Genomic DNA, 23,597 nt, shown 5'->3' with positions numbered 1-23,597 from the left:
AAATTGTCTAAATCAAAGAACGAATGTGAAATAGGTAATATAATCTCTTCTTGTGTTTACTTCAATAAATTGTGGAGAATCTAAGAAAATTCTGAATCTTGTATAATGTCTTCATTGCTTAGCATTCGACTTGGTTATTTTTATTCGACTAGCTTTTCATGCAGTCTGCTGATAAAGATAGAGATTTGTAGGAAATTAATTTCTCTCTCTGATCAAATCTCATGTTATTTAATGAGTTATGTATTCAATCTTCATCACGAATCTGACTCGTCATTGTAGTGCAACGGGTAAATTGCCTAATTCTAAAATTTTTTATTATAATACCTAATAAGGGCCAATTAGGTATACTCTAATACTTCGACTGGCTTGGCAGTCGTCTTATCCTGTCGACTCAATTTTCTAAATACATTTATTTATATTATTTATATATACTATTAACTCGGTGGATATTTTTCTTAAATGACCGAATCGTTTTCCGACCATTGGATTGGATCCTTGACAGTTCCCCATAACAAAAAATCTAGTGACGTCAAATGGCGCCACTCACAATTGTCGCATTTGAAACTATTTTTCATAATTAAACAGTTGGTTTACTCTTTCCTACCGATGGTCTGTCCTATAAAATCAACCAATACATGCTCTAGGAGACCCTAACATGCTCTGTGTCCTAAAAACAGTTTAGTCCGCTTGGGGAAGTTGTACATTGTAAAGAATCAAAGCGTAAATCGTCCAAGTACCTAGTTTGCTTTCTGTGAAGTAGGCGTGGCAGGTTCTGAGTAGGCGTGGCCTCGGTGTCGCTGGCTTCGAGGGAGCCAGAATCAGAGCCAACATCGCGCCTAGGAGCAGTACAGAAACTTGGAAGAAGATTAACTCGGATTTACGACTGCACGTCGAACTTGGTCCCATCTCTACCAGTTGGATGTTGAGCTACAATATTGCGCGCCGACTACGGCAATTATTTTGTTGATTGACGCGGGAATACAAAACGTCGCGGGGGGAGCAATTGCGGGCCCTTGGAAGGAATTCCTCGGGTACGCGAGCAGGGCGAGGAATAAGGAAGAGTGGACTGCATTCTTGCGTCTGGATTGCGTTTCGTTTCGAATGAAAGGTATTCGTACGCTCAAGCCACTCCTATCTTCCAAAGTCCTTTGTCTTCGAGTCGAAGGTACAAAATTGAAACGACGATCTCGAAGTCCGTAGTGCAGTCGGCTTTTTCTGATTTGTCCCAGATCTTTCGGGGGATGGTGCGGAATGAACGGCGGAGGACGGGTCTCGAAAAGAGGGATCGTGCAGTTTCTGCGCGTGCCGTGAAATTAGGAGCAGTTATCTCTCGCCCAGCGTTTCCGGTTTCCCCCGAGTGGCGCCTTAAGGGAGCTCTCGCCGAGGAGAAAAAGGGCGAAGAAACCGGAGCGAGTAGGCGCCGCGGCCTCGCAGCCGCAATTTCGGACGAGTGGGCGGCTACGAGGGCGAGGAAAAAGAATAGAAACGAAAGTGGTTGAACGACCCGACGCGCCAAGCAATCGAACGTCCGAACGGACATTTTTATTCTGGCCGTCGCGCACCATCTCCGCGATGCCTTCCTTCGAGTCACGCGAGAAGGTGTTACATTCCAAACTGACACTCCTCGCTCTCAAATTCTCCCCCGATGATGCCTCATTATTATTTTCACGACTCCTTTCGGCCATTCCTTGCCGAATCTGCCGAATCTGCAGAATCTATACAGTGGATCCAGAAAGTCTCTATACACATCCAATTTTCAACAAATTGTCGATGTTAAACGCTGGGGTAGTTTTACAGATTATTTTTGAATACATTAATGTACTATCTTACTCAATAAATAGAAAACGAATGAAGTTATTTACATATGCTTCAAAAATAAATCAAAGGCACTCTACTACCTTGAATCTGATACACCAGTCGAAATTATAGGAAAGGATTGAATAATTTTTTTAATTCAAGCGTACATTATAATACAAATGATGTAAAGTTTAAATAAATTCAGTCTCAACAATTTTATGAACCATCGTATGTTATTTAGTTTATGTGCTTAACTGTGACTATAAGACAGAGCATAAGGCGTGTTATTAATTAAAAAATAGTTTTATCCAAACATGAAACGAAATGTATTTAGAAAATTTAACGGCTGCTAAACAATTTTATAACAGCGAAAGAAATCACTGTTCGACCCTGCTTGCATTGCGATGTACTTTTAAGTACTTGGCAGCGAGAACGAACCACAGTTGTATTTGCGTGTTTTATTAGCGTGCAACAGTGCCGTCGGTCGGCGAGTTTCTTTTTCCTTCAACTCGCTTAACAAATTATAAATCACCGAAGTAACTGCACTCGGTACAAGCACTTCCTCTGACATCTTGATTGCGAACAAACGGAACACAGACAGCGCGGATGCTACGGCACCATCAATCGACCAATGTACTCAACTGTGTAACTCGCCTTTCACATAAAGAACCAGGGCTACTGTGGATATCTCGCAACTTCAATTTCAATTACTCGATATTTCAAGTAACAATTAAAATCCTTCTGCGCCGTCGAAATTAAACGGGCGTTTCCAATACCGTTTTTACGACCTCAGCGATATAATTGGTCTTTCGTTTCACTGTTACGTAACTTTAATCGAAAAAGTTTTGCAACTGCTTAACCAGAAATAATATTGTAACGCCAACAAAAATTAATAAAAAGCAACAGAAATTATTAGAAATTAATAGAAATTAATAGAAATTAACGGAAATTAACGGAAATTAACGGAAATTAATATTACAAGTCCTTTAAAATCATTCAATTTTTATTTTCAACATTTTTCTGTGTTCAACATGGTTTTGTAAATCAACCTAAGAATTGTTTTATTATAATTGAATTTCATCAGATTAAATTTTTTTTCATCAAATATTGAATTTCACAAAACTTCATAAAAAAAATCAGGAATTCAATGTAATGTAATAAACTTGCTTAATCTATTACCTGTTAACAACTACGCAAGTCTTGAACAATTTATATTCACTTTTATAACTGCACAGTGTTTGTACATGGCACATATTTTGTTCTTATGTTAATATCTATGCAGGTAAATTGGTACAGGTTAAATTGCTTAAAAAGATAATCGATTTACGCAAACGTTTCTAATAAATGCACGCATATTCGCGTACACTGCTGAAATTAAATATGGAATTCATTTCCAGCAGATACCATCGCAGCTGACAACGTGACAGATATTTAGGTGGTTATTTTTAAACGGAGCCGTCCCGAATATGCAATACCATGTTTCATTTTCAGTAAACACTCGAATAATTCTCGTCGGCCGTCCACCCTCCCCATGTTGATCGAATATTTTTCGGCCTTAGGTAGAGCATTATACCGTTTGTATAGGCATGTTTTCGTCCGCTGACGTTTCATTTGCATATATTGTCAAATATTTCAACCGCGTAAAGATAATCAGCGCGGGCACGACGCTCTATCTGATACGGAGTGACGAATACCTCAATTGCCGGTAATTCCCATCTGAATTTATGCGACATGCGTGCGGTCCGCTTACGTCACCGTTGGGTGTCCTTTTTAGGGATACAGTTTGCTCGATCCTTTCAGTAGATTACGAGCCCTGTTACCTGCGCGTTACCAATCGTTATCGTACTTCATCGGAATGCGTCCGTGGCGCAATTTGTACGTCCCGACAAAGCTGGCTGCCGTTTTGTAAACGATAAAATCAACGAACGGTCGTCTTCGTCTGCCGAGCAACCGGGACCCTTGTTATCGCCAATCGCCACATTTCTTTTTGAAATTCCTCGACTTCTCCGTCGTCTTGTGACAATAGATCACGGTTACGGATTCGGCAGTTTTCGAGGAAGTTGTTGATATTGATCCGGTTTCCGGATTGAACAGATCGTACACTACGATAGAAAAATATCTGTGCAAGAAAGGATACCATATGTTACAAATTTTCACTGTTCAAATATTAGCACTTAGCACAATTGTTTTTCTTGATTTTTCTAATTAAGTACGACACGCGATATTGTTTTTACGTTTCGTCTTTTTTTTCTGGCAATACCTGTATAAAACATGAAGACAAAATGTATTCTAAATAATAAAGTGGTTATCTATGCAAAGTTCTTTCTGCAACTTGTCAGCACTATTATTTTTAACGAGACTATTGAAAAACTGCAATTCGATGCCATTTTCCTTTTATTTTCGGATAAATATAACTATAAAGAACAGTCGCCAAATGCAGTTGTTGGTATTGACATTATAGTATAAACTATAGCATGAACACTAACTGTAAATCATCGAATAAATCAAGATACTAAAGAAGTGTGCAAAATTCTTTTTATATACTTGCGTCTTTATGTATTTGTTTTCCCGTAAGTAATGATGTCAAGTAAACCATAATGTTCTTAAATAAACTGTAATTTGATTTGAATTATCAATTATATTTTATACATGCAATTTTTAAGAAATTAAGTTTTTATAATATACCTGAAACGCGACAACACATGAATTTAATTTAATTTGATGTTAATATGGATTATAAATTATTTGCAGGTTTCTCTAATAAGAATATTAAGTCACCAAATTATTTAAATTTCACAACTTACACATAATTATTGATTTCTTAATTTTCCTAGCTTTCTTACCGCTTCCATCAAAATGTAAATATTTCATCACATATTATATCTTATGTATTTCATCGTAGTAAGATTCGACGGAACCCTTTTCAATCCGTAGAACGTCTGTTAATCGGACAAGCGCGATTATAATAGAATCACGTGAAAGGAGAAGAAAAAGAAAGGGAGAGAGAGAAAGAGAGAGTTTCAGCATCTGGCAAGACTTCCTGTCGCACGACGATGCCTATTTACGAATCGCGGCTCTACGAGTTTCACGCGCAAGGATTCCCCTTCGTCGCTCGCCCACCTTCGACTTCCGGTAGATTCGAATAAAAAGCTCCGCGTGATTTCGTGTCAAACAGAACCCTAGCCCTATCGTCTTACCAGCTAGTCCAACCGCTAGACAAAAAACATGTTCGAATCCAACGGATTTATTAACTAAAACATGTTTTGCTAATTAAAACGAATACATCAAAGCTATCTCAGAAAGGGATTTATTGCTGGTCAATTCGATTTTATACGTCGAAGAAGAAAGTTGCACTATTTAATTGAGTATAGAATGAATTTATTATGACTAAATTTATGTTTCATAAATCAGAAGGAAGTTTAAGATTTCTAATTTGTTCTATTCAATTGTAAAATAAAAAATTTCAAAATAGTTCTTGTTTCAAAGCAAATCTGACATTATTGGTGCAAAGTTGACAGAGTTTGGGAGTCGTCTATTTCATTCGATAGCATCTTGCCAAGCATAATTTTTATTTATGTCAGAGAAAGAGTTCATCATTTTGTTATATGTACTACTGTTATACTTTTTTTAACACATTTATTACTACTATTGCTTATTATTAATATTATTAGCCAATGTTTCCGTATTTATTTTATTTTTTCCATCCTTGTTTTACAATTATTACATTTTACATTTTACTAAATGCTAGCAAACGCACATGGCGATATTTTGATATCTACCTTTGGGGAAACAATGTGATTCCAAGGTACATGAATTATAAACTAAACGAGTAAATATCAAAAAGAACCAACGATAAGTTCTAATGAATCTTCGTTTCTGTCTTAATTTTTTTCAACAGACTTATTCAGAATCTTCGTGATTCTAATAAATGAGTAGATGATTACCACTAAAATATAACAACGATGAATGAAACGGTACGCTTCTGGTTTGTTTAAAATCTAATCGACACTTCTTGCACTCGAGTGTTTCCTCGAGATCCGTGCACTTAGTACACGATCCAGATAAATTTAATATTCTTGCACACGATGTTGCGCGTTTGCCTCGCTACACTCGACGGACAGAGCTATAATTTCCTCGGATTTGCAAGCTTTCAATCCAGGAAAGAACCTAAACCCAATGGCTCCCGTTTAATTGTAGGCTATTGAAAAGTGGAACGAGATTCAACACCTCGAACAAGGATGCAACGAGATGCATGTCTAATGGCAACAACTACTCGAGGCGGGGACACATGTTCGTGGCATATCTCGCGTTAATTGCACTGTGGTCTCTCGGTGCACCTTGATGACACTCGCAAGGTAGTTGTCAGAAACGTGTTTCGCTTCCGGGTTCTAGCATCCCGGTTCTTGTGCTGCTTTTCAGGCGATATCGTCCCCAATTGCGGCATCGGAGGCAGAGGATGTCCAATGAAAAATCAACGATGCACACTGTCGTGTATGGAGAAGATTGCCGTAACCGTATCATTTATTCTCAGGATGTTATTCGTAAATGCATTATAAAATATTACATTGATTTTTATCGAAATGGATCGCCGGCCAGCGACGAACAAATTACTGACTTTCGAAAGCAATTTGCAAAAACAAAGAACTGTGATCGACTGAAACCGCCTGATTGATTATGGCAGCTGAAAAACTAAACGTTCTGGTTGAGCCTGCAATAATTAAAAACAATCTCAAATTATCAATTTTCATAGGAATTGCACTGACAACGAATAAATAAAGTAGATAGCAGAGGATAACAAATTTACAAAGACAGAAAAAATGTTTCCAATAACCGTGCCTATTTAAATAACGGGTTCCATGTATTTTATTCAAACATTATTGATACTACCAAGAGCCTTTCGTAGGACAAAATTGGATAAATTTTTTAATTCGAACGAACATTATAATAAAAATAGCAAGATGTACACATATGGCTTCTTGACAAAAAAATGTAGACTACATTTTCATATATCTCTTTAAAAAAAGATCTTAAATTATATTAACACTTAATTTATAATAAGAATTATATTAACAGTTAATTTGTATTAAGAATCCTTCTTACGAAAAATATACAAATTTTGTTTCTATTCCTTTGTTAAGAAGACTTATTTAGACATTTTCCTATTTTTGTCACGATGTGTGTTTCAATTAAAAAATTTATTCAATCATTTCCTACGAAGAGTTGTTTATAATCTCAAGAATAATATAAAGTATATTTTATAAGAAACAATAGCAAATGTCGAAAAGTCCTGCTTCAATCTTCTGATTTTTCGAAGCTGCACATTTCAGACATCGTTAGTGCTCAGTAGGTTAAGTGTTAAAAATCTTTTCCTGTCAGTTTTTATGCTATTCGAATTATTTGTCGAACAGAACAATAGATGATTAGAAGAGACGCACACACCGAAAACGATCGGACTCGACCGCAGAGCGCATCGTGGATCAGTATAAATAGATTCTGCTTATGGTCCCGGATTTCGTCGACCGAATGCGACGACGCTATGATCAGTGACATACACCGGACGAAGCTGTCGACTCGACTGACTTCAAGCATCATGAATCACGCCTATTACTATTTTCCCTTTAAACCATAAATAATAACAAGGCAGCGGTCTCATCGTTTCGGGATGCCTCGATTAGAGCGGCTCCCTGCTGGGAAACTAACTGCCTCCAATTTTCCACGAATCCGTGCTAAGACTGTATGGTGTTCCTGATTTAGGGGAGCAACTGCCGGTGACTAGCAGAGGCAGCTTGATCTTTAATTTGCTCCCGCGAACAGCCGGCAAATAAACGCATTAAGAGTGTTCGTCATTTGTTCACCCGACTGCAATAGATCGTTGAAATATTGCATTGCTTACCTGCGATTAGCATAGACCTTACTATTCTGAATTTCTGCTGCCCAGAAACCTTTTGTCTCTCGGGGAGAATATGCTAATTTCAATGACTAATTTTGGATTGATAAATTTCGTTTTAATAGAATAGATGAAAACAATGAATTTTTATATTAATTTGAGATTTCTGTATATTTTAATATTATCTTTATAATACAATATTTTATAATATTATATTTATCTTAATATTTTACTGGCCCGTAACACTAGAGATACAGTATTAAATAAATTTTAGAAAGTCCATTGTTCAGTTTATAATAAGAATAATGAATTCTATGAATTTGTCATTTCAATTAATCTTTTTCAGATTTTAGGCAATTCAGTATTGAATTTACACTGAAATCAGAATAATTTAATGAATTTCGATTGGCACGTAATAATTTAGATAAATTTTTAATCCAATTTTGATAGATTCATTATGAAAATTATAGTGAACACAATAAATTTGATTAATTAATGAAGTTTTCATTGAAATTACCTTCTTTGTACATTTTATGGGATTTATTACTGGATTTTCAATAAGATGGTTTAATGTAATTTATCCTTCTACGTAAGATTACTTTTTATTCTCAATTCTAAACTATTTAATATTAAATATGTAGAAAAATAACCTAATGGGATGAATCTCACGCTTGAACAGATTGTTTTATAGATTCTGAGAAATTCATTCATAAACTATCTAAAGTAATGAATGAAATTGATTATCTGCTTGCAATGATATTTTTCTAGAATTCAAAGAATTCATTATAGAATATACAGTCGAATTGATTAATCTAATCAATTTTAATCAAATATACTAAATATATTTAATATTTATTAATTATATTATTGTTTATTAAATATATTATTATTTATTAAATATATTCTACTATCAAAATATCACAAACATTAAAATCAGATGAAAGTGTTTAAAATAAATTCAACTATATTACTCTCTACACAGTGAAAAAGGTGATGACACTGTACAAAACTAAGCGAACTGTACATAAAAAAACTCGTATAAAATTAAATAAAATCTGTTGCAGGGACGCGTAAACAGAAGACGTAGCAAAGTCGCGCGAAAGTTGGTCGCGCAAAATAACGCACAGTACAAGGAGCAACATGAACCGAAGCCGAGAAAAATATGTTACGGGCTAACTTGTCACAACAACGCGGTGCAACGTAGCTAAAATATTAAACAATTTGCCAAGGTGTGGGCGGAACAAAACGAAGTCGGAACCGAGAAAACGCGGTATCAGCGATCCGAGACACAGGAGCGAGGGGGAGATTAATCTCAATCGGAGGAGGCAGATTTAACTCGCGTTAACTCGATCCAGCAGAAATCTGACGTGTATAAACGACGCTTTAATAATATCTTCGGCCGTGATCGTAGGGAGCCAAGGTGTAGAACGGATGTCGTTCAGCAAATAAATCTCTCTGGCGCGGAACAATGCCCGCTATCTGCGCGGACTGATCAATTTAGAACGGTAATTACGTCCAGCCAGAGTAATTACGGGCGACGTAACGAAAATATCCATATTGTTCGAAAGGCCGGACGATTAATGGCTCCCGTGAAACTCGACACGACAGGGCTGTTTCTCGCCTCGGCAGTTAACCCTCTACGTCGGACACACAAGCGGAGATATTACGATTCGCCGCGAGAGACAAGACAAAAATACATCGCATCTCGAGGCGTTCCGTACACAAAAGCGGAGCCTGTGACGGATAAAGATTTTAAAAATGAATCGGAACCAATTCGACACCGGATGCCGGCTCTAACGTCTCTTCCTGACGTCGGATTGCGACGCGTCACGCGCTACCGACATCGCGCAATCAAGTATTTGGATCCAAAATTTGGTCAAAAATTGATTTAATCGCGTGCACTACGATTTTTAATTTATCCCAATCATACTCTCAATTATATCCTAAAGATACAGTTGCTGTAGGTAATATTATAATAACATTGTCACTTTTTTATATAAAGGGTGTCTCAGAAAATGTCTAAAATTCTGACAATGGGGATTCCTGAGGTCATTTGAAGCAACTTTTTCCTTAGCCTAAATGTACACCGCGGCTTCGTTTAAGAATTGTTAATGAAAACCCGTGACCAATGAGAAGCGAGCACGACTAATGCGAGACGGCCAAGCCAATAAATGGACGAAGACCAATTCCGCTGATTGGCTCAGTTTCGTGTTAGCTGATGTTTCATTGACCAGTGTTTTTTATTAATAGATTTTACACAAAGCCGCGGAGTACGTTTACGCTAAAACACTTATAGGATTATAAAGATATAAAGTCCCATTTTTATGAATTAATCGGATTTCATTAAAAGTCATTTAGGTAAGTTTGTAATTTTAAGTATATATTAGGTATATGTATATTAAAATTTACGGTTTACGCATGCTGGACTCTTAGTTTACTTCTAAGCAATTTCCAATGCATGTTTCGATGTCATTAAAATCAGTATGGCTATTCTATTGATAAAACAACAGGAATGAATATTTTCAAGAGAAATTCGACAACTTTCTTTAAAATAATTTCAACATAATTTCTTAATACGTATTTATCTAAACAATTTCCTGTATTTATTTTTTGAACAATTCTTTAAAACTTCTTAACCGCTGAAGCAACTAAAGCGTTAAGATTATATCATTCAAACTAAAACACTTCCAAAATATACTTTATTTCGACAACTAAAAATAAAAAAGACTAATGTTAGGAATACAATTTAGATGAAGAAATTAATGCGAACCCTTCGAAATTTCATTTGGGCTTGAAAATCACAGAAATGCAAATTTTGTCCAAGGAAAAGCTGTAAATTTCTTGCGAATACCGGTGGATTGTTTAGCAACGACGAAAATATTCCACGTAACCGACGTGTAACCGGTATTTTTCGCGGAAAAGCAAATCACCACCGGCAGCTCGAAATCATTTCATTCTCGTTCTTCTCGTACTTCTCACTTTCTTCTTGTTTAAATGCCACGCCGTCATGCGCGCTTGCGCTGACTATGCAAAATAACACTGCCGACGCGTATGTACGTGCCTGGGGTACGCTCGGGGTTCGAGAGAGGCCCGATCGGACCCCCTTTCTGGGTTACTTAAGGGAATGCGAGGCTTCACCGTGACAAGGGTGATCGCCTTGAACCTTAACCTCCGGTCCTTCGAAATCGCGATCAAATCGAATGCGCGTTGCCGCCAGATACCGCAATAACTTTGTCAAAACATCGTTCGGTCGATCTATATACAATTTCAGGGGATCCATTTAGTTAATTGTTTCTCGTGAGAAGGGCGCTTCAATCGCGGTAATTGCACGATACGGACGCATATTTATTAGGTCGCTCGGACAGTTGATCCGTTCATCCGCGAGAAAATAGAAGACGGTTTCTTAATGTTAAGAGTAAAAAGAAAAACCTTTTTGACAATTTTCTGGTAACTTTGAAATCTTATGACCGCAAAAATACTATTTTAAAATGAAATTTTTTTAAAAAACGAAACAACTTACCGAACGATTCAATTAGATAATGCATTTACTATGAAGGGAAATCGAATCAGACTGCTCTTCTTTGAGTATAAAGATTAAAAACATTTACTACGCCAACTCGTCTTCTATTGTTACAAGACTGCCAATTTGTATGCATAATAAAAATTGTCTGTGCTAATTGCAAAACACAGAAGCTACATAGATATCCATTTCGTTTCACTTTAATACGATGAATATAGCTCAATAATATTTTTGAATTCATTAAATGTTTCTACTGTTCCATATTTGATCAACTCATATCTCTTATAAATGCATAAATATCGACGCTGTAGCAATAATTAAGGAAGTTTCGATTTTTACAGCTCATTTCTTGAACATCAAATTGAGAGAAAATTTCTGTTCGCTAATGAGAACATTAGTTGGACCAAACCGAAATAAAAACTATTATTTATTTCTGATAAAATAAATACGTTCTTGTATTTCATTAGCGTCGTATATATGCATAAACGTCCGCTTTCCAATAATTAAACATAGCAAAGTTTAATAACTAGTTCAGAGATTAATAAATTATATTTCTTCCAATTGTAAGATATTTCAAGAAAAATTTTTATTTCTAGAAAAATTAGGAAACAAAAGGTTAATATATATAAGTTTTCTTGAGTTATAAAGCGAGAGCTCAAATATCGAATCTTTAGATTATCAGTAATAAAGAAAGAGAGACCTAACAAAATGAAGTAAATGAAAGTTTCTCTTAATTATGAAACACGTCCTTAACAGTGAAAGGACTTTTCTTTCGTTAACAAAAAAAAACGGATCGATGATAAAATCGAATAAGTAGTTTCTCTTTGATTACGAGACAAGAATCAACATAAGAACTTAACGTCGTCAACCTTTTCTAATAAAGCATTAACCAGCGTTGGTTAAAGTTTACTTTTAGCTAGAAAGAAGGAGAATGTCCAAGAATGATTCGTAGCGGGGAACGAGTTTGGAACGAATCTGAAGTACGGGCGAAATCAGTGACTTCTCTATAAAGGCTGCTCACGATAACAGTTTAATAACTGGACGCGGCTCTCTCTCTCTCTCTCTCTCTCTCTCTCTCTCTCTCTCTCTCTCGCCGGCTGAAAAACTGCTCGAGCGAACAGCAAGCATTCACATCGATGCAGCCGAGCGAACGATTAAATTCGCCCTTTCGCCGAAACTAATTAAATTAATGATCACTCCGCGGAGATAGCGGTCGGCAAATCCCTCCTGCATCTTGGTCGCCGACCAATGTGCGAGTGGGCCGCGAATTTTTTATCCAGACTATGCATCCGTAAACCGCGTACATCTTGGCTCGTGCCAATTAATACGAATATCATCGTTTCGCGTGAAAAATTCATCTTTGTTTCCCGTTTTCATTATTATCGCTAAATGGTGTTTACTCTTTCAATGTGCAGGTATTTCATAGGTAGGTACGAGTGGGAGCCAGACTGTTTAATTTTTGGTGTTTATGAAAAATTTGATTGATTCCATAGGATTTATAATATTAACCCTTAACAGACTTGAAGTACTTCAATTTTACACTTTTGTCTAATATTATACAACAAAAGAGTATTGTATAATATTTATATAATACGAATATATTATGAAGTCATAGAAATAGTATAAAAAGTAGACGTTTCTTCTGTTACATTTTTTCATTTCAGTCGGCACTGAAAGTGTTAAAGAAAAAACACAACTATTTATTTGGTTCCATTCTCTTCTATTACAGAAAATTTGTATTTTGCAGAGCGATAAACCACAAAAATTTGTACATATTTTATATTATAAGAAACTAAAGTTACTGACCAATGATTAGTCAGTGTTTTCAATAATAACTTGTAAACAAAGCTGCAAATTGCATTTTCGCTAAGGTAAAAATTACCCTAAACGACGTCAGGAATTCCCCACTTCCCGGAAGTATAATTATATTACCTTGACATAACCCTGTACATCACCGTGAAATGAATTAAAGAGTAATCCCACCGTTAGTAATGTAAAATAAAATACATAATAGATAAGCATTACCCATTAGCGTTACAATAACATTTATCATATATTGCCCGAATACTGATCGACAGCTCTAAGACATCGCAATTTAGTTTTAAGAAAACCTTCGACGTGCAAACAGATAGGTGCTGCTGTTCAGCGATCTTAATGTTGCGGTCTGTAACAAAAGTCTAAGTGAAAGTGCAATTCGCTAACTAATAATGTAAAATATAACAGACAAAATACGACCTGGTCGATTTATGCGAAATCCTTTGCTTGTAGCTGGCATAATTTCGAATGAGAAACGATTCATTCAATTTTGAATTACACCGACCGCAAGATCGATGGATCTTTCCCGTTCACCGAATGTATCGCGTATTGAGAAACTTGGCTCGCGTGAACGGTACCGGCGGCAACAACTAATAATTTTTCGAGAGACATACGGCCGGCCGCCGCGTTGTTTTATCCATCGGATCGGTTGAGCATTAATATCGGGCGTAAAAGAAAAACGATCGATCCGATTAGAGAAGCAGGAAGCGATACATGGGCGGGCCGGCGAGCGGAGCGCCGCTTGGATCGTTGGATCTTGGTATCTCGAGGATCCGATCGGCGCGGCGCGCGGCCTGCGAACGCGGCGTGTACGATCGATCGATCGGGCCGATCGATCGCTCGCGTTCCGGCAACCCTCGGTGAATGTTAATTATCGCATGATATTCTTATTTATCGTTTCTCCTGCGCCGGACAACTGACCGTCTACGTCTAAGCTATTAAACGCGGCACTTTCGAACACGTTCGTCGCGAAATAACCGGTGACCATGCGCGTTTCTCACAATCGAGATGGGTTTCGTTCGAAATATCGTTGCTCCCTTCGAGAGTCGAACGTTATTCGAATCATTTCAAATAAATATTTATCTAAAATAATCATTCATTTGTTTTTAATCTACGTATAGTAATTGTAAAATTATTCGAATAATAATGCGAATAATTGTTGATTCTCTTTACTTTTTTATGAAATATTATAGAAATATATAATATTTATACGAATACATTCAGTTAAATTTCAACTATTTCAACTAATTATACATCAATGAACAATTTAATTGAAGTAGCAAACTTTTCGACACAACGTCTGAGAGAAGGAAATAAATAAACTGTGAAAAAAAAACACTTTATAACCGAACATTTTAATTGAAATCTATCATTTCCGATTATCCTTATTCGATTGAATATTTATCCGATATTGTCGAATAAATTTTGATTCTCTTCTCCGACGACCAGTCCCTCCAACGTCTCAAATAAATTCAAGAGGATTTATACCATTTGTAAAAGTGTTCGAATACTTTTTTGCGGCACTGCAGGTGTCGTCGCGTACGTGAAAGGAATTCGCGTGTGGCATTTTTTCTGCAATCAGTTGCGCGAGTGCATCGGACAAGCAACCGGTGCTCTGCGTTCTTTGTTTCCCCACGAGCTGTCGATTATTTCCACGGTGTGGAATCGATAACCTCGGGGAATGCCTTTGACAGTGGTGGAGTCGCGCGGAGGGTGCGTCCACCGCGATGCACTCTATGCTGATTCGTTGCGGTCGCCGCTAAATATAAAGCAAAGAGCTGGGAGGTGCGGAATGTCCTGACACTTAATATTCTTGGAGTAGACGAGCATTTTACGAGGGCTGCGGGATTCGTCGGAATTTTCAATAATATTTTAAAAGACCACGCTCCGGGGCGCATCCGTTGACGAAAATGTGAGTTGAACCTTGCGGGATAGGTCCTGCTGGCGCTGACCAGATCCAGCCCACGTTAGAATTTCACAATTACCACAGAATCGGGATGTTTAAATTGCGAACACGTAAAGTGTTCATTATTGACTATAGTAATTTCCATAAGCTCAAGGTGATTTAATTACCACTAGAATTATCGCGTCCCAAACGGACACAATATGATATTACTAATGATTGCTCAATTTAAATATAGTATGATAAAAATATATTGATAAAAATTTGGTATTTATTATAGTTAAATCAGCAAGTTCTGTAATGCATTGACACATATTTTCAGGATATTTATGATTTTTTTTTATCTAAATTCTTGTTCAAAAAATCAAGCTGCCGTTCTTTTATAAACTTTCAGATCACCTCTTCTCCCATTCAAAGAACATGTGCCAACTTTTTCGTTGGAAAAATATAACGTAGCTTTTAATTTGTTATTTTAATAATAAGAATGACGAGTACAATGATCAAATACATAAAATTGATCACACGAAGAAAATATTGATACATAAATAGCATACTAGGTTTTTATAACATGCAGGATGACGGAATGTATCATGTGAGAAACGTGATGGTAAGAATTTCAAAATCGATGAGCAGGTAGAATATTTATTGCATTAAAGTTGAAATTAATTACCATTAGAATTATCGCGTCCTAAACATAAATTTTCTGAAAATAAAATGCGGATTTTATGTGTTTATGGGAAAATTGAGTCGTTGTAGCTTAAAATACAAGAAAGATTAGAAGAATTAGAAAATATCAGAATATTATTTTCAGTTGATTTAAGTTATTACTAAAAGAAAGAACTCGCTACTTAGTTTCCATTACTTGGTAATTGTTGCAAACAATTTCTACTTTACATAAGAATCGGTTTATAACAACGGCGTGAATAGATTCATTTAAACTTCTTATAATGTATTTTGCGATATATACTTGAATAAGAAAGTTTATTGAAAAATTCTTATAGAAACGTTTTTATAATATTAAGGACTGTAAAGAAAGAATCAGAGACCTGTCATTAACAGTTTAGTAGTAACACTGGATACAACGAAGATTAAACAGAATTCGTGTGCACTAATTTATGAGATTCCAGTCGTTCGAAGTTACTATTATTATGATTCATTTATTTTCATTACAATATGTAACATCGACACAGAAGTTCATTCTACCATTCCCCATGAATCGTGTCTTATGATTCCAATAATTATGAAAGATAGCAGCCTAAGCAATAAATACAAGTGTCGATGAATCCGATACTGGTGAAATCAATTTATATGGTACTCGAAAAAAGTCGTGACAGAAGTCAATTTGTTCGAATGTATCACAATGGAAATGAATTTCTAAACCTAGACAAAAATTAGGGTTAACCATGTGTTACTGACGTGTCACTTAACGTGTTGGGGGAGTTTTGACCAGACTGACAGCGTAAGACTAGGGTGTTGATTAATCGAGGAGATGGAAGAACTGTCACCAATTTTGAACCATGCTGTCTCGACGTTATGAATTTACTGAGTAGTAGCACAGACCCATAGGAAACAATGGACACTCTATAATTCATTAAGAATCACGATAACAAAACTGTGGATCTTTGTGCAGATTTTTAAAATGTAGGAAATTAAGCAAATCAATAAGGTCTAGTAGAATTTTTATTTTACTGCCATAATAACCGATCCTTCAGTTGAGAAATTAAACTTTCCTACAATCCCAATTTTTATAAAATAAGATATGAAAATGAGAATTCCACATAAAGGTCCACAGTCTAATGACAACATCTCAATAAGCCGAATTGTTTATGAATATTAAAAGGAAGCCCATTTAAAGAGAGGCCATCAGATTTCTGATAGTTTCTGATGTTTAAAGACAAAAGTTGGAACGATTGTTTTATTATGTAATGCATTTTTTCAAGAATTCGTTAATAATCAGAGCAACTGAAATTCAGCACTTTTGTTTTTAAAAGAAACAAAATAATAATAATTATTAATTTTAATTGGTTATACAAGTAATATGGACTGGTAGATAGAGTTTATTTACATTTGGGAAATGTTTGTGAAAAACGTGACATACCTTGCGTCGTCAGAGGAAGGAAAAAACTATTTACATAAAAACCGTACTGTAAAGTAAATACTCGTATCCCAGTGAGCTGTTAGTTCACGATGAGTTAAAGTGACAATGAAACACCAATTCGTTTGGATTTCTTAAATGTACTAAATAAATATTAACATAGCATATTTGAGTAATTGTTCATCGCGAGTCATACCTATTTCACTTTTCTGTTATACGAAATTTTCCGGAAATGTAGTCCAATAGTTACATCGTCCAAACAAATAATTGTACAAAATAAACATCACTATAATGTATAATCACATACTAGAGTTTTATTGATGATTGATTTTGTCAACGTGATAAATGTACTCTGCAGATATTTATGTGTCTACGAATAAAGCGTGTACACAGTGGAGTTATTTAAATAAATTTTTAATTAAACACGAAATTTAATTATCATTTGCAAATGAAATATGAATCTAATTTGCAATTCCTTGTTCATTAATTAAAATAACACTTTCCCCATTATACTCACGAACGAATTAGAAAAGAAAAAAGAGTGGAATTAATCGATTTGGCTTCCGAACGAGCCATATAGTATCGTCCGACTACCTCATATCTAGCAGAACACTGTGATCTGTGGACATGAGTGGGCCAGGCGAATACGTCAGCATAAAATAAAAATCAAAGGACTCACCGTGTTTGATGCTCTGCCTAAATCCGCGAGCAGCATGCGCGACGTCCAGATTCCAGAGGGTCAGCAGCAGGACGAGGAGACGGCGCGACGTGAAAAGACGTCGTTGCTTTTGACCGGCCATGATTCACAGAAATATCCGCGATTCGTGATATCGGCTCGGGGGAAACAAAGGCAACCATTCACGCACACGCGAACCATATATCGACGGGAGAGCGAAATCCTCGCCTAGTCTTCGAGCCGGGACTATCGTCGCTGACCCAGCCGACGTCGTTGTTTGTTAGATCCCCTCGGATCCGCTCGCACTTTTACCCGCGCGCCTCCTCCATCCGCGATCATTTCACGTGTCGATCCTCGACGATCGTTCGAACCGTTTTAGTCGGTCCCATTCTCGCGCCAAAAATCTCCGTTCGATAGTTAACGACTCAGCGTACGCACACGCGCACTCGCGAACAATCCACGTGTCCGAACGATCCGAATTTAATCAACCCTTTACCGAATGATTCTCCACCTTTCCCTTTAGAAGTAAACAGAAAAACAGAACAGTTGCAAAGATTTAATCTTTTTCGGATTTTTTTTGTTCGATCAATATGTTTCATGGTAGTTCGACGAACTTTTCGCAGATTTTTTCATGCGGGAATTTTTTTAAGATTCTACTTGGTGTTCGACGTTCTAAAAATGATGTATTAAACATTTAATTGTTGCAATCTCTTTGAAGAGCGTGCGAGTTACTACAATTATATTTTATATGTTTAATTGTCTTTATATGTTGCTCAAATACTATATTTTTGTCAAATATCTAATTTATTAAAGAATACCAAAGTATGTATTATTCTTAATCAGTTCTTTTTCACGAGTATGCTCGTGAGATATCAATATTATGTGTTATTAAGAATATGCCCGTCAAGTACAGCTGACTAGTTAAATCTTATTAGAATTCATAGACAACCTTAAATATCCATGTTTATCTTGTCACTACTCTAACGGGTACAACTTGTCAACATGGAGATTTTTAAATTCTAAAGGCTTTGAAAGACGTGAAACAAGGGCGCAAGTAATACAATATAACGCACGCTACCATAGACAGTTTGACAGAATAGAATCAACAAATTATCGGTTGGATCAACAGGAAAGTGAAAAGCAGTTGAAAAATTATGGGGAACAGAAGTCACGATGTGCACCAACAAAAACAGTTTGACGGAATGAACAAATTATTGGTTGAGTCAACAAGAAAATTCTGAAAATTATGACTAACGGTAGTAGTAACATACATATCGATATAAATAGTTTGACAGAATAAAATGAACAAATAGTCAGTTCAATCAACAAGTAAGCGAATAGGGTAGAAGAGTCGATTATAACGGGAAGACCGTCATTTTTATTCAAGAATAAACAAAATGAAGTAATAAAATGATTTAATATCTAGTTTGATAAATATGAAGTTAACTATTCTCGAAAACAAACCAAAAACGCAGTAATTCGCCACCTCACAGTAAGCGATTCCACTACCCTAGCTACTAAAAAAAAATGATGACAAACAGATGTCGTATAAACAACCACAAAACTTGCCACTGAACTGTCTTACGATGGCACGTGATCGGTTCGATGGCTAAAGACCCACAGCACAGGATTAAACTTCTACGAATCTAAAATCTCGACGCAATGTCAAAACAATTTTGGGGGCGCTTCTATTTTTAAAAGAACGTATACGCCGGGCCTTTCATCCCTTATCGAACTGCAACATTATTCGCGCGACCGTATCGGATTTGAATCGAATTCCGCCCACGTGTTATTCACTTGTTGCTCGCGATGGAACTGCGGTTTTAGGTGCGCCGGTGTTTTGGAAATCGTTCCCGGTGACCGGAAACGGCTTCGTCGCGTGATGTCGTTTCGCCGGATCCGTTGGTTTTATTTCCTTCGTTCGTTCTTTTTTTTTCGCCGCGGAGTTCGTTTCGCACAAACACACTCGTAAATTACACAACCGAGAGAACAGGTCCAGAGACGCGACCGTGGCGAGACCGAACGTTCCGAAAGGAAATCGGGACACACAACGGGAAACACGAACGGTACGAGCGCCGCGAGCAAACTGAACCGAAGTGTTGAGCTACCACCAAGCACGGCTCTTTGTCCACCCCACCTCGAACCCTCGGACTGGTCGCTCTCTGTTGCGTTACTAAAACACCACCCCCAGCTTTGACAGGTACAACGACTACCTGATGTACGCGGCCGACCATGTGCAAGCCCGGTCTGCGAATTTCCCTTTGCGAAAATACGATTTTCTTGAATAACCCTGTCGGAAAGAGTTAACATTTTTACACGAATCTTTATACATCATTTGCTACAAAGGGGCAGGATTGTATTTATTCTGCTACTTGCTGGAATAATGTGACGGTATTCTTAACCCTCCTGGTTTGAAAAAATTACAAAAATTTTGAAGATACCTGATAAGTAGAAAATTCAAAGAGGAAAAGAAATAGAATATTAAACCGTTACTATATACTATATGTACATATATTTTGTATTATATGAAAACAATTTAAATCATATTATTTGTAACAATATAATATTCATATTAGAAATTTCATAAAGATCATTATGGATCAAATTTTGCATAAATACTACGAATTAAACAATGTTTGCTCGTGTCCGCATTACGTACTCATGGACTACGCATCAAAATTAGTTACTCATAAGTCTCTTCTCAAGCGTCATAACAACACTACTGATAATTGTCATACTTTGAAACATTAAATTTTTGTTTAAGTAAACCTGTGCTGACACTTCTTATACATCAAATTTTATGTAGACTATTTAGTTTATTTATTTATTTTATTTTGCATATGTTTTATTTTATTTAAACTATTCAGATTTTATGATTCTTTTAAAGTGTTACTTGTTACTTCGCAGATGTATGTGTCCGAATTTTTGGTAGATGATACTAAATAATTCTCCAAGTGCTAAGGGATCACAGTCAAACGAACCTTTTTGGCATAAATACATCTGAGAATGTTTAGGATTAATTAAGATCTCATTTCTACATTTTTGCGAACGAATTTTTGAAAGTACTCTTTTAGACTCATTAATTCTTTTTCAGACTTTGATGCCTTAACAGTTATGCTCGCATATGTCCTGAATACAACTGAGCTATCGAACGAACAGATTGGAATCAGATAAACTTTATTAAATTTAAAATCATGTTTGTTTGCCTTACGTGTATAAGAGCTCCCATCATGAAGGTATTGCTAATGACGTCATTTTCCTTTCCATGATATAGATACAAATGTTTCTGCATTATTGGGTTATTTGTCAACAACTCGAATATATTTATTTTCGTCCATAATATGATATTACTAATGATTGCTCAATTGGATTAATATAATAAAAATATATTGATAAAAATTTTGTATTTATTATAGTTAAAATAACAAGTTCTGTAATGCATTGACACATATTTTCAGGATATTTATGATTTTTTTTATCTAAATTCTTGTTCAAAAAATCAAGCTGTCGTTCTTTTATAAACTTTCAGATTACCTTTTTCTCATTCGAAGAACAAGTGCCAATTTCTTCATTGGGAAAATATAACGTAGCTTTTAATTTTTTATTTTAATAATAAAAATGACGAGCGCAATGATCAAATTCATAAAATTGATCACACGAAGAAAATATTGATACATAAATATTATACTTGGTTTTTAAAAGATGCAAGGTGAAAAAATGTATAATGTGACAAACGTGATGGTAAGAATTTCAAAATCGATGAGCAGGTAGAATATTTAGTACATTAAAGTTGAAAGTTTTATATTTTGGTAAAACGAATATGTATATTTGTTAAAGGCATCTGATCTGGCATCTTTACCAGACTGCCAAAATTATTTTTATTATGTAACTTTTGGAGAACCGGAGTAGGTATAAATTTTATTAGATGCTCAAGGCAGGTAACTTGATCATTTTAGGATTCATGGGAAGGGATTTTGGGATAATGAAAACAGTTGCCTGATTAATATAGGCTAACCCATATTTTGGTACATTATACTGGAGATTGATGAAGGAACAGCATCGATGAATGATTTTTTTTTACATATATTACACGTTTTTTCATTTTAATTAATTTTAAACCATATTTATGGAAATAGCTTCGATAATCAATCTCCAACCTACAAATTTTAAAAGACTTACAATTCTCGTTATTCTTTCATGATGTCAATAAAACTTAATGATATTTCAAATAAATTTTAAAAACTATTACTTGATTGTTATCGTTCTATTAGTTTTTCAGCAAATAAGTTACTCAATTTATTTCTATAATTTTGTCTTGCAACTTATAATCATGAATTTAAAAAAAAAAATGAAATGTACTTTGTCAATTTAAGGTTTGGAAAAATATTGCCAAGCTAGACGAATATTTATCAACATTTTCTATATCTATAATACTCAAAAGAGATCCGTTAAAATTGACATAAGCTTGCCATAAAAGTGATTCATAAAATAAAAAAGTTTAAATATTTTAGAAACTGGTGCCTCAATACAAGTATTTCTGGTCTTAAAATTTTATTAATAATTCCATGTTCAATTACAATCTACGGGAACACAAAAGCCATCTATCGATGAAACGATTGAAGTAAGTATAGCTTTAAACCACGGACGAGGTATAGGATTATCAATTTTTCGAATTGAAATAGAATGTAAATTTTTATTACTTGAAAATTAAGTTTCAGAAGCTTTATTACAATTTCCGTATCGCACTAACCATTATCGATATTTCAGAACTTTAAGCTTCTTATTGAGAATCGAGTATTATATATACCTCATTTGTATTGCGGCACAATGCCATAAATTCCATAAATTGAGCATCACAAGTTTCAAAATGTGTATACAACAAAGATGATTTACCAAAATAAGTTTTCGCAATATTTATGTTTTAAAAGCTTTTTGTTCTTCAAGTTTTGTCATCTAATCTCGTTTAAATGTTAGATTGCAAAAGAAAACGAGTGAAAAAGATATCATTGGGAAAGGAAATGTTTATAATTATTAAACAGCTACAAATAATAAATTGAAATATAACAGACCGGTGATGGAACAATTTTTCGACATATTCATGCATTAGAAATTGCTCTGTTTGTTTGACGCTATTACTTAAGACCAAGACCATAATTTTAAGAAAGCCAAACCATATACTTAAGAAACGATAGCGTCTATCAAGAGCCAGAAATAATTTCATTAATGAAAGAAGAACTCATCGATTGATTTATACAATTAAAATTCTTTTGTTATTTAAATCTCGTTGGTAGTTTTTATACGAAATGTAGATGGTAGAGTAGTCTTACGAGTGCTCAGTAGTTCCTTTGCAAAATAAATGGTTACGAATATTAAATAATTAGAAAAATTTCTCTAGTACGTGGCTTGATAATTAAAATATGCCAGATTTATTTCAGAATTTTTCAATTATGAGAAATTAGCAGAACCTAAAAGCAGCATTGTAACACATTGCTCACTAATAAATAACAATCAGATCTGAGTTCTTTTATTACTAAAAATGCCATTATGTAATAATATTACTAAGCATCTGCATATCGAATAATAAAGTAGATTATGGATTAGATTAGAGCAGAAAAAGTTTATGCAAAACATTTTCAAAAACGACTTCTTTCTCTGGGGTAGAACAAATTTGCAAAGTCTCGAATTCAATAAACGTGATAGTAAAATTTTACAAAATTGTAAACTGAGCCAGTAGTAAAGATAAGAATTTTAATTTCACAATTACGGTTTGATTAACTGCAAACTTTCTCGAATTTCATAATTAATAATAATGGATATTTTATAAGATTTTTTGATAATTGAAATTGTTGCCATATAAGGAAAATCAATTCAATTTTCTTTTCAAATTGATTTTCAATTTTATAT

General features: G+C 35.3%; 1 protein-coding gene across 1 annotated transcript in view; it reads right to left on the bottom strand.

Moving 5' to 3' along the window:
• Wb (wing blister) overlaps positions 1–17,817 on the bottom strand; it is a 201,303-nt gene extending 183,486 nt beyond the window's left edge. Inside the window, exon 1 of the mRNA XM_078193256.1 lies at positions 17,697–17,817. Coding sequence (XP_078049382.1) covers positions 17,697–17,817 — 121 coding nt within the window. The remainder of the gene's footprint in view (positions 1–17,696) is intronic.
• Positions 17,818–23,597: the final 5,780 nt, after the last annotated feature.

This window comes from Augochlora pura, chromosome 10 (assembly GCF_028453695.1).
Source record: "Augochlora pura isolate Apur16 chromosome 10, APUR_v2.2.1, whole genome shotgun sequence".
Taxonomy (NCBI): Eukaryota; Metazoa; Arthropoda; class Insecta; order Hymenoptera; family Halictidae; genus Augochlora; species Augochlora pura.
Note: the sequence above shows the minus strand (reverse complement) of the source record. Positions and strands in the feature narration are given on the sequence as shown.